The sequence below is a fragment of the Mastomys coucha genome, unplaced genomic scaffold (genome assembly GCF_008632895.1).
Source record: "Mastomys coucha isolate ucsf_1 unplaced genomic scaffold, UCSF_Mcou_1 pScaffold22, whole genome shotgun sequence".
NCBI lineage: Eukaryota > Metazoa > Chordata > Mammalia > Rodentia > Muridae > Mastomys > Mastomys coucha.
The window spans coordinates 123530643-123543935 of record NW_022196905.1 but is presented as its reverse complement, the minus strand read 5'-3'; the positions used below and the strand labels follow the sequence as shown (position 1 = coordinate 123543935).

General features: G+C 40.6%; 1 protein-coding gene across 1 annotated transcript in view; it reads left to right on the top strand.

Annotated features, from left to right (window-relative positions):
• Positions 1-13293, top strand: part of Septin14 (septin 14) — a 26099-nt gene that overhangs the window by 6091 nt on the left and 6715 nt on the right. Inside the window, exons 4-9 of the mRNA XM_031338076.1 lie at positions 216-411; positions 1499-1685; positions 4798-4953; positions 8463-8556; positions 9640-9808; positions 12956-13088. Coding sequence (XP_031193936.1) covers positions 216-411; positions 1499-1685; positions 4798-4953; positions 8463-8556; positions 9640-9808; positions 12956-13088 — 935 coding nt within the window. The remainder of the gene's footprint in view (positions 1-215; positions 412-1498; positions 1686-4797; positions 4954-8462; positions 8557-9639; positions 9809-12955; positions 13089-13293) is intronic.

Here is a 13293-nt window from a genome sequence, read left to right as displayed (position 1 = left end):
GAGAGAGAGAGAGAGAGAGAGAGAGAGAGAGAGAGAGATTGACTCTCTGGGCCCAGATTGGACTTTTGAAACCTCAAGTTCTGCCCCCAGTGACATATCTCCTCCAAAAAGGCCACACCCCCTAATCTTCAAATAGTGCCACTTCTACTGGGGCTGGGGGTTGAAGTTCAGCATACTCTTATGCCTCTGTGATGATGAGCTTATGTTCCCTACAGGAGAAACTGGAATTGGAAAGTCAACCCTGATCAATACACTGTTCAATACGAATCTGAAAGAGAACAAGTCCTCTCATTTCTACTCGAAGGTTGGACTGAAGGTGAAGACATATGAACTTCTGGAAAGAAATATTCCACTGAAATTGACCGTTGTGAAGACAGTTGGGTATGGTGATCAGATAAACAAGGAAGCCAGGTTAGTGGTTTCTTACTTTTTTAAATTAAATTTTAAAGTTAGCACAAAAGGCATGATGTGTTTGCTTCTTTTTTAAAATGAGGGGTAGAGATCACCCCCTTTTTTTTTGAGACAGGGTTTTACTGTGCAGCACTGACTGGCCTGGAACTCATATAGAATTAGGGTAACCTTGAACCCACAGATATCTGCCTATCTCTGCCTCTCAAGTGCTGGGATTGAAGGCGTATATCACCATACCTGACTTGAAGCCAGCTAGCTCTAAAAATTAGTATTTTTTTCCCTTTACTGAGAAGACTAAATAAAAACTATTATTTTGCCATTTCAGGACACATTTTGAATGGGGACTAGGCAGAAAAAGGATGAAGCAAAGGCCTATGGCATGTTACTTTATGTAGTTATTCGTAGAAAATGAACATCATTTTAGAAATCAGTTTAACTCTCCACACTTTGTTCCATGGTAAAATAGGACTCACAGTGTGTCTCCGGTTAGTTGCTGCAGTCCACTGTAATAAATCACCCTAAACCGATGCTTCGAACCACAGGATCCTATTCCTTCACAGTTCCAGAGTCCAAAAATTCAGACTCCAGGTGTCAGAGCTGGGTGTGCCTGAAACAGGTGGATTTGCTGTGAGCTTTCGACCAGCCTGGGCTAGCCAGCGTCCTAGTTTGGTTTCTATTGTTGTGATGAAAAACCATGACCCAAAGCAACTTGAGCAGAAAAGAGTTAATTTGGCATATACATCTCAGGACATAGTCCATTGTGAGGAAGCCAACCAGGAGTCAGGAACTGAAGCAGAAGCCATAGAAGACTAACACTTACTGGTTTTCTCTTTGTGGCTTGCTGAGCCTCCTCTCTTATACCATCCAGGCACCACCTGAGGCAAGCTCTGCCCTCCCATATTGATCATTAGTTAAAAAAAAAAAAAAAGCTGCCCTGCAGACTTGAGCACAGGCAGTGTACAGGAGGCATTTTGTCAGTTGAGGTTCTTTCTTGAAGCATGACTGTCACTGGACTGAGGATGTGCACAGAGGGTCCCCATGATGTTTTGTCAAACTTCTGTTTGTTTGATTGCTTTTTGTTTTTTAGCTACCAGCCAGTCGTTGACTATCTAGATGCTCAGTTTGAAGCTTACCTCCAGGAGGAGCTGAAGATCAAGCGCTCCTTAGCTGACTATCATGATTCTCGCATCCATGTCTGCCTTTACTTCATCACCCCTACAGGGCATTCCCTCAAGTCCCTGGATGTGCTAACAATGAAGAACATTGACAGACGGGTATGTGAGAACTGCATGAGTCTCTTCAAGGTTCAATGCATCTTGAAGCATTTATATGCATATATATGTGTATATATTTGAATATTGTTTTCCCGTTGCCCTTCAAAGCATTTGAATGGGTTTTCTAGAACATTCCTAACAAAATGCCATAGAGTGAATGGTTTAAACACTCTTTGCTTTTCCTCACGTGACCTAACTTCTGGTGTCTGTATGTACAACATTCTTTTTCTTTTTCTTTTTCTTTTTCTTTTTCTTTCTCTTTTTCTTTCTTTCTTTCTTTCTTTCTTTCTTTCTTTCTTCTTTTTTTGAGAAAGGTCTTTTGAGAAGAGTCTTCAAGGCCCAGGCTGGTCTTGAACTTGCTATGTAGCTAAGGTTGGCTTTAACATGCTGATTTTTCCAACTCAGTTTTTCAGTGTTGGTATTTAAAAGCATGCATCACTATAGGAGGTCAAGTTTCTCTTTCTTCAAGGTTGGTAATCATTCTGGATTAGACCCCACTATAAACAGTCTAACCTAAAAGTTTCTATTATGAGTACTGATACATTTTTGAGACATAGAAGGTTAAGACATAAATATGTAATTTTTAGGGGGAGGGAAATTTGCCATTTGATAGAATTCATCTTTAGCTATCATTCCAGGTAAAATTAACTAAAACAATGACTTCTTGGAGCATGAGAATGCACACCTGTAATCTCAGCATTTACAGGGATGAGACGGGAGGATAGCTGTGAGTTTGAGGCCAGCCTGGACTACAGTAATCTTTAGGCAGCCTGAGTTGCAGAGTGAGACTTTGTCTCAAAAAAAAAAAAATCAACAGCAGCAGAAACAAAACAATAACAATGTTACTTGTTTGGAGAGAAAGAGATACAGGAAAAACCACTAATAATTACATTTTTTCCCCCTGTGACTGGATTCTAATCAGATGACAGCCATTTTGTATGTATTTTTAAGACTGAATTTACTATATGGTACTATAAAAAAAATCCTATGAACCCTTTGACTGGTACCATTGATCAAATGAAACATGAAGTTTTTCTGATTCTGGCTTCCAATTCTCTCAGAGGAGACTCAGAGTACAGAACACACAGGAAGCAGCAGCCTGCTATAGAAAAAAAGACCCCAGATAAAACCTCGAGGGATCCTAAGAGGCATGTGGACTTTGTTCACAGAGGGGCTTATTTGTAGCTCAAATTGTTCTAGAACTCATGATCCTCCTGCCTCAGCCTCCGAGGTGCTGGGAATACAGGTGCTACCATACGAAACTGGACTTCCTTTGACAGACTTCATGTCTCCAGGGTTTTAGAAGATCCTTAACATTTTTATGAGTCCCTGGTGTAAGGACAAGATAAGATCCTTGCTCTAGGTACCAGAACCAGTGGCTCAGTTCTTGATGGAGAGGGCATCCTGTAGTTGAGGTATGGAGGGGCTCTAGGCTCACACCCATAACGTGTATCTACAGCCAAGCGATGTCTGTGACTTTCCCTCTTATCTAGAACGTACTGGAGGAGTGGCCAGGTCCTTAACAGCATACATGATTGTGTACTTCTGCTCCAATATATTCAGCCTGTTCTCCAGTTCGCACAGAGGGTCCATGCTGTATGAAAGCATTAACGGAAGGCTAGGTTCATCTTATTCATAAGGACAGGGCTTGGACAATAGATGATGGGTGCTTGATCTCAAGTTTTCTCAGTCTCTTGGATTCAAAGTTTTCATCTGTTTCTATAAGACCACTAAGTTTTTAATCTTAAAAAGACCACTTATAATATTGTTGCATGCAGACACATGCTAACTGACTCATAATTTCCTCAATTTCTCCTCAGGGTCAGAACTCATGCCGGAATACCTTCATTTCTAACCTTGACTTTCATTTCTAATCGCCACTGCTTGAATTTATTGTGAGCATGTATTTTCATAGAGGGTTAACTATATTACATGTCATAATAATATATATATGATATATAATATAACCTATTATATATGATATATAATACATATTATAGAATATATTATCTATTATATATGATATACAATATAATCTATTATATAGGATATAAAATATTATACTATATATTATATGCTATATAATACAATCTATTATATATGATATATAATAGATAATATGTTATCTATTATATATGATATATAATATAAATAGTTATAATATAAGGTATATTACAAGTTTAGATTAAATTCTGTTCATTTTTTTTTCTACTCATTTATTAGATACACTCCCACTACCTCAGTTTAGCACGTTTGGAAAATGTGGGATTTGCCCAAGGATTTGAACAAATGTGATTTGAGCTCAAAGCTGATATCTATTCATTTGTACCACATAACAGACTTAAACAGATATAGCTCTGAATTGGATAGAGCAAAGGTGTATGAGAGATATTAGTTAATATACATTTATGGAGAAACAGTTACATGAATGACCTCTAAGAGAGAAACTCTCTCCCTTCCTATTTTAATGACAGGTCTTTTCATCGTTTGGTTTGATAATTAAGCTGTTTACTGAACCCTACCACTTAAATCATACTAATTCCAGAGGCATGGGGGCATGAGAATTTTAGAAAAGATACAAGATCAAGACTTCTAAACCTGAGTTCTGATAAAAGATGAGGGCTCAAAATACAGCTCCAAGGTAGAACATTTACCTGGGACAGTCAAGACTTGAGGTTTAGTCCTCGGCACTCTCCTAAACAGGAAGTTCTCTGTGGCCAAGCATGATGGGGCACACCTGTGGGTGTGCCTAGCATTCTCCCCAGAATTCCATCGAAGATCCTGTCACAGCAGCAGCAATAACAAATCATGCACACATTTTTTACTTTTGTTGTTTTTGTTTTGTTTTGCTTTTAAGGTTCAGGGTTTAGATTGAAAAATAGTGGGCTGGAGAGAGGGCTCAGTGGTTAAGAGCACTGACTGCTCTTCCAGAGGTCCTGAGTTCAATTCCCAGCAACCACATGGTGGCTCACAACCATCTGTAATGGGATCTGATGCCCTCTTCTGGTGTGTCTGAAGAGAGCAATGGCGTACTCATATATATAAAATAAATACATAAATATTAAAAAAAAAAGGAAAAATAGTGAAATCTGATCCTCTTCCTCCATAACAGGTGAATATTGTACCCCTGATTGCCAAAGCTGACTCTCTCTCCAAGAGCGACCTACAGAGGTTCAAGAGCAACATAATGAGTGAGCTGAGAAGCAATGGCATCCACATATATCAGTTCCAGGTGGATGACGAAGCTACTGCTCAAGGGGACAGCTCGGTAAATGTGATGTTACCTGTGCTTTACTCTCACTTGTGGCTGACAAGCGATATGTTTTTCCTCAAAATACATTGTGGGGAAATTCTCTTGCCTCCCCTCTGTCCCTTCCACTCTTCTTCTCTCCCTCTCCCTTCCTCCTCTTCCATCCTTTTGGGCAGGGTTTCCTTGAATTTACTGTGGCGTATGTAAGGCTGACCTGAAATCCCTGATTCTCCTAATTTCACCTCCTGAGTATTGGGATTTCTGTCCCAGACTCATATTGTAGATGCATCTGTTGGGACTGGAGTCCCCAACTCTATATTTTTATTGGTTGCAGTTTTCTGTAAAGGTCTCTATCTATTGCAGAGAGAAGCTTCCTTGATGGAGGGCGAAGACCCTACTTACTGTGGGTATCAGGACAAATATTTAGACAGTAATTAGGGATTAGGCTGGTTTATTGAAGTGGTGACTTTACACTCTTTTCCAAGATCTATGATTTTACTGGCCCTGGGTGGTTGGCTAGGTTTCAATGATCAGACATAATTTCCTCTTGTTAATTAGGTCTTAAGTCCAACTAGAGAGAACTGTTGGTTACTGCCAAGGTATGTGTGCCACTACTGTAGTTTTGGGTTATTGTTCCATGATGGCTATTGTAGTTCATAGGCGTCATATTTGAACAGGGCTTTTGGTTGCTTCCCTCCCTTGGAGACTTGCATGGCACCTCTGGAAGCATGAAACCAAGTCCTCTCAGAGGAAGTGTTATGTCAATTCTAGTTCAGGGTCTCTGAACCCTATGTCTGAAGGGCATGGTGTCTTCAGCACCTCTGAGGGGCAACAGAGGACAATGTAAATAATCTGAAATGTTTTGGGAGTTCTGTGGACAACCCTGACCAGCCACTGAAAAGTTTTTCTCATGCTTAGCATTGGGGTTTTTGGTAGATGGTTTTTGGATGGGAGCATGGTCAGCCCTGTTAGGAAAATATCACTTAAGCTCTCTCTCTCTCTCTCTCTCTCTCTCTCTCTCTCTCTCTCCATATATATATGTATATGTATATGTATGTATATATACATATATATGCCAACTTGTGTGTGTTATAAGTATTTTTATTATATGTTTTCTCTTCTGGGTATTTTATGTGAATGAACAACATGTAGTCTTGTCTTCAATTAGGGTAATGTTTCAAGTTTTATAGCATTGCACATTTATCAGTAGTGCTTGTGTGTGTGTGCTTGCGTGTATGTGTCCATGTACCATTGTGTGAATATACATTTGGGTTTATTCTATGCTTTGGCTATTATGAACAAGTTTGTTATAAGCATTTATATACAAGTATCTGTTCTGGTATATACTTTAATTTCTCCTGGGTCTTTTTCTAGAATTAGAATTCTTAGGTCATACAATAACTCTATGTAATCATTTGAAGATCTGGTCTTTTGATTCCCAAAACACCTGCCCAAGCTTTGATATTATTTCTTCACCTCAACTTATGGTATATAACTTTTTAAAAATCTGGCTATGTTACTTAGTGCCCGTAGATCCACTGTAGCTTTGGTTTGCATTTTGAATGACTACAGATGTGGAAGGTCTCTCGGTAGGTTTCCGTATACTTTTATGCCTTTCGGTAGGTTTCTATATACTTTTAAGTCTTTCTGGAGAGAAACACATATTCATATTCTTTGTTCATTTTAGACGGATATTTTCTTGTAAGTTCCAAGACTTCCTTATCATCCCTTATTCCATTTCATTCTCTTTCCTGTCATGCTGTGAAGTAAATGAAATTATTCCACACATTGCTCTTTATATACACATTATCCAGTCTCTTTATAGCCCTTAACTCACCCCCTTCCCAGACTCCAGTCATCACTGTGATACATTTAAATTGAAAAAAGAAAGTTTTGTTTGTTTGTTTGTTTGTTTGTTTGTAGTAGTGTGGATTGAACCTTGAGCTTCACACATGCTAGACAAGCAAGCACTGGCTGCTCACCTCCATCCCAGCCCGAGACAGAAGGATTGACCTTCCTCTCCTCTCCTCTCCTCTCCTGTCCTCTCCTCTCCTCTCCTCTCCTCTCCTCTCCTCTCCTCTCCTCTCCTCTCCTCTTTTCTCTTTTTTCTCTTCTCTCTTTTCTCTCTCCCCCCTCCCTGCCTCTCTTCCTTTCTTTTTCTTTCTTGACATGGTTTCTCTGTGTAGCCCTGGCTATCCTGAAACTCGCTCTGTAGACCAGGCTGGCCTCCAACTCTGAGATCTCCCCACCTTTGCCTCCACAAGTACCAAGGTCAAAGGCAGGTGCTACCACACCCAACTCTTCTTATATGAGGAATTATACAGCTTCTGGTTGTCTGCTTTTGTTTTTAAGACAGGGTTCCTCACTGGCTGAGATCTTACCAAGTAGGCAAGTCCTTGGGATCCATTTGCCTGTCTCATTTCCCAGTGCTGAGAGTACAAACATGTGGCACCATGCCTGTTTTTCCTATCAGACTCAGGTCCTCATGCTCACACAGGAAGCACTTGACCAATGAAACTATCTTCCTAGCTCTCCTGAAGACATATATAATTTGTTTATTAGCATATATTATGCTGTGTATTTACTAAATAATAAGAACAACAACAACAACATCATCATCAACAACAACCATAATAATAATAATAATAATAATAATAATAATAATAATAATAAATCTTGAGACAGGATCTCACTAGTTAACCTCGGCAATCCTGAAACTCATTCTGTAAACCAGTCTGGTCTTGAACTCACAGAGATCCATATGCCTTCTTAGTGCTGGGACTAAAGATATGTACTATCAAGTTCAGCTTAATTTTTATTTTTAATAGTTTCATCTGTTAACTTATATACTATGGCTCAGTGGTTAAAAGCATTGACTGCCCTTTTAGAGGTTCAATGCTATGTTCAATTCCCAGCAACCACATGGTGGCTCACAATCATCTATAATGGGATCCGATGTCCTCTTCTGGTGAAAATAGCAACAGTATACTCATATAAATAAAATAAATCCTAAAACAAACAAAGTTTTCATCTGGGCATGATGGCGCCAGCATCTGAGAGGGCTAGCCTGGTTTACAGAGCAAGTTATAGGACAGTCAGGGCTACAAAAAGAAACTATTTTGAAAACCAAAACCAAACAAAACACGAAAAGAAAATTTAAAAAAAAGTTTTCATATCAACTCATCAATATTGTCTTCATATTTAATGTAAAAGGTAATGTGAACAAATTATATGTATTAGCAACCCAATTCTTTATCTTTGTACTGTATGCATCAGGATGACTTGTTTTAGGAAATACTAAGTAGATAGTTTTAAATTATATGTCACCTGCGATTAATGCTTATAAAAAACCAATTAGTACATATTTTCTGCTAAGTATTGAAATCTGACACAGGATAGATTATTTGTTCGGTTAAATGTACTAAACTAGCCTCACCTCTGTACTTTATATCCCAGAAAGGAAAGAGCAACTGAGCCAGCAATATCATTTGGAGGGAGTTTAACTTGTATCATTTATGCTCATTCAGGACCTGCCCTTTGCTGTAGTAGGAAGTATGGAGGAAGTCAAAGTTGGAAAAAGAATGGTCAGAGGCCGCCACTACCCTTGGGGAGTTTTGCAAGGTAAATATGAGATTGTGTTCCAAGATGATGAAATCAATATGGAGGGGCTGGAGAGATGGCTCAGTGGTTAAGAACACAGACTGCTCTTCCAGAGATCTTGAGTTCAAATCCCAGCAACCACATGGTGGCTCACAACCGTCTGTAATGGGGTCTGGTGCCCTCTTCCGGTGTGTTTGAAGAGAGCATTGGTGGTGTACTCATATGTGTAAATAAATAAATCTTAAAAAAAAAAAAGAAATCAATATGGACTGTGTCATCAATACTCTCGAAATAGCATTTTAATCTGAGCCAGCGTCAATGAAACTCCAGCTAGCTTGTAGTTAGCAGTTGCTGATTGGGAGCACAGATTCCATTCATTTAAGCTTCTTTTTAGAGTGACTATGGTCCCTTCCTATACGACACTGGTTCTCAACCTCCCTAATGCTGAGACCCTTTAATACAGTTCCTCAGGTTGTGGTGACCCCCAACCTTCAAATTATTTCATTGCTACTTCCTAACTGTACTTTCGATACTGTTATGAATGAGTGAAAATATCTGATATACAGATTATCTGATATGCAGCCTTTGTTTGACCCCTAAAGGGGTCGGGACCCACAGGTGAGGAACTGTTGACTTAGAGCGGCTATGATCCTTCCCTATAGGAAATTGCCAGTAGCTGACTTAGACCATAGCTACCAAATCTTCATGTTTAACCAATGAGTCACATGCACACGGCCTCTGTCTTCCTGAGACACGCCATTCACTCACTTTAACAAATCTAAAGGATAAATATTGGTACGGGCCAATCTGATGGGGGCAACTCCTTCCCAGGCATGTCACATTGATAGCCAAGGTCAGATATTACATAGGCTAAAATCAATAGGAGAAATAATCAGTGAGCTGAAAGGTTTTATTGAAATATGCAAGATGAGAGAGAGAGAATGAATAAATGAATGAATGAAAATGAGTGAGGAAAACTTGGAGACATCACTAAACAGAGCAAAATGTTGTGGTTGAGAACACCCAGATGGTAGAAAGCTTATTTGTGAAAATAATAGAAACCCTCTATAATGAATTTATTACTGATTTTTTTTTTTTGACTAGTGGAAAATGAAAACCACTGTGACTTTGTGAAGCTCCGGGATTTGCTTCTGTCTACTAATATGGAAGACCTGAAAGATCAAACCCACACTCAGCATTATGAATGTTACAGGAGCAATAGGCTGCAGAAGCTGGGCTTCAGTGATATGGGCCCAGACAACCGGCCAGTGAGGTAAGTGCAGACATGGCCAGTGGGCTGGAGAGATGGCTCTGTGGTTGGGAGTGCTGTTACAGAGAACCTAGCTTCAATTCCTAGCATCCACATCGTGATCATCTGTGACTTCAGATCTAAGTGATCCAGCATCCCCTTCTGACTTGGGCGGGCACTTGGCATGCACCAGACATACATGTGTAAATCGACACTCACACACATAAAGTTAAAAGTAAGCATCTTTAAAAAGAAATTGATGTTACACATAAGTTGATCATTTAGGACGCCCATAAAACCACAAGGCATGCTCCTTCAAGAACAAGGTTGCAGCTATTCATGAATTTTTAGGTTTTTAACAAATTTGGACATAGATGGAGGCAACTCTGGGACCACCATGCTGGCGCTCTCCTGACCTCACGGACAATTCCATAGTCAAAACATGCCGCTATCCACCGAGTGTCCTCCACCCCCAGCAAATGTTGACTCCTTTTACACAGTTGGTAGGGGCTCTCAGAAATCTTTGTGATTTTTATTGTTGTTGTTTTCTTGGGTATGAGATCTCCTGCTCACCACCCTCATGAGGTTGCCACTCCTTCCTGAGGTAAATGCTTTAATTTGGAGGGAATGTCACACTGGGAGGAACATGGCCCTACAACAATTTGTTGTGGTGGGCTAGAAGTTCTTGTTGAGCGTCTTCCTCAGTCTCTCTGTGTCTTACTTTTTGAGACAGGATCACTCATTAAATCTGGAGTTTGCAGACTTGGCTAGCTTATCTGGCCATTGAGCCACAGGGATCCTCTTGAATCTGTTTCCATAGCACTAGGGTTATAGGCATGCATGGCTGCGACCTAGCTTTGATGGTTTTTTCATTGGGCTTTTGAGGATCCAAACTCAGATCCTTGTGAGCATGTGTGGTGGGGCTATTTTACCGACTGAGCCAGTGGTTCTCAACTTTCCTAATGCTGTGACCCTTTAATACAGTTACATTTTGTATTGTAGTACCAGGGAAATGTTAGTGATCCCCCAAAACACAGACAGGAGCCAATCTGATGTTACTCACAGCAGGGTCTTAATTCTGTGCGAGCTAGCTTGGGCATCCCCAATGCACCATCATCATGCAGGATGGTTTTGGTGGTGGAGGAGTCATACCGTAAACTTAGCTTCTGCCCCCTCTGCATTGGTGATCATTAGGCAGGAGGTGAGCTTGTAACCTGGGGGTACAGGTTTGTTGGGGGGAAATAACCTGGAGATGTTGGTCTTGTTGAGGGTGTAACCTGGAAACACTTGATCTTGTTAAGGATTAGCCTAGAGACTGGAGCTAGGATTGGGTTTTGTCAGGGGGCGGGGGGCAACTTGGGAAATGAATGCTAGGTACCAGCCTGTTAGTTTCCCTGAGTTCAAACTTAGGTCAGGTTCTCTAAAACAAAGTCTGAACTTAAAAGATTTGGCTTCTCTGTATCAATTGATGTTCGCTGTCATAGCTGCTGCAGGAGAGAGAGCAGCTCATCAAGATGCTAAGCCTTCACTTCCTGAAGGGGCAGAAGGGTTCAGCCTTGGAAAAGACGGATTCCCAGCTGGCTCAGTCCAGTCATTTTATTCAAACATTCTACAAGGTTAACTGGGGCTTGGAAAGGTTCCAGCTACCAAAGTTATCTTGTCCTCGCTGCCCGTGAGAACAGACAACACACACACATCTCGGGCCCTTTCGACCACAGCTAGCCATAATCAAAAGTGAGAACTCCAGGTTTGCCAGAAGCTTCGTAGGACCAAGGTCTGGTCAGCTTCGAGTTCCCGTGTAGTACCAAGTGTAGCCCTCCCAGACGGATGCCATTCTTCAGTGTTGTCTGATTAACTCTACTAATTAACCCAAACACTGCAACGGCTTTACTGAAACATCTCAGTCAAAGCTGGACACAAAGGCTTTACTATATAGCTTTCCCATGAAACCAGACATGTAGCCTTCACTTGACATATCACTACAATGTTGTGGTGACCCCCAACCATGAAATCATTTTGTTACTACTTCATACATATAATTTTGCATCTGTTATGAATAATAATGTAAATATCTGATGTATGACCCCTGTGGGGGTCGTAACCCACAAATTGAGAACCCAGCACACCAAACCTTCTCCTCAATCCTAAACTCTTAAGTGAATTATTATTTTTTTTAAAGGATGTCTTGCTTGCTTTATTTGAATGATTTTGAAAACAGTCTCATACTTAGTCATACTTAGTTTTCCTAAAACACTGTTGTCCAAAAGATAAGAAACATATACAGCAGAGGACTGCCTGATTTGGCCTTAGTGGGAGAAGATGTGTCTAACCCTTGTGAGACTTGAGGCCCCAGGGGACTGAGGAGTCCTGGTGGGGATGGGGGAATCCTCTTGGAGACAGAGGGGAGGAGGAATGGAATGAGGAGCCGTGGGAGGGGGGACTGAGAGGAGGGGAATGGCTAGATGGTAAAAAGAAAATAAAAGTAATAATAATAATAAAAGATAAGGAATAGCTGGATGTGGTGGTACATGCCTTTAGTCCCAACACTTAGGAGGTAGAGGTAGGTGAGTCTCTAAGTTGAAGGACAGCTTGTTCTGCATAAGGAGTTCCAGGCCAGCCAGAGCTGCATTGTGAGACTCTGTCTCAGAAAGCAAGCAGTACAAACAAACAAAAAGACCTTAAACCAAACCACCACCGCCACTGCCCGCCATCACCACCACCGCTATTACCGACCCTAACTACCCCCAGGGAAATAAAACATGGACTATGGGAATAAGAAATCACTGACACGGTGTTTCAAATTTTAGTGCTCAGTCATATACCCCCATAATTAATGATTCAATGTTCACACCTCCTCATATAGAAATGTGGGGGTGTTGCTAACAGAATATCGGTGAGCAACACTTTAGAAATACAGCTTTACAGTTCGCATGCACTTAAAATTATTTTTTTTACCTTTATTTTGTATACGTCTGTGTGTGCACGCATGGCAGAGGTCAGAGGACAATGTTCAGGAGCTGGTTTTCTCCTACCGTGAGGATGGATCCTGGGGGTCAGCTCGGGTCCTTCAGCTCTGTAGCAAGAACTCTTACCTGGCCTGCCATCTCCCTGGCAATTTTTTAGCACTTAAATATGAACATAACAAAGAATAACAGACTTTCTCGCTTTCAGTTTTCAAGAGATGTATGAAGCCAAGAGACAAGAGTTCCACGGTCAGTGTCAGAGGGAGGAGGAAGAACTCAAGCACTCGTTCATGCAGCGCGTCAAGGAGAAGGAGCTGACCTTTAAGGATACAGAGAAGGAGGCATGTACCACCCATCTCACGCCCATCCCCCATCCTCTGGGGGATAAATTCTAGAGGCTAGTGGATTTTTATTTTGGAAGAAACTTTACATCTCTCTAAAAGCAGCTATTCACTTTGTAGAATCTTAATATAGCCTTTATGAAATTGTAGGCTGAAATTATATATATTTTTTTCTTGAGCATTTTGCTTTTTTTTTTTTTTTTTT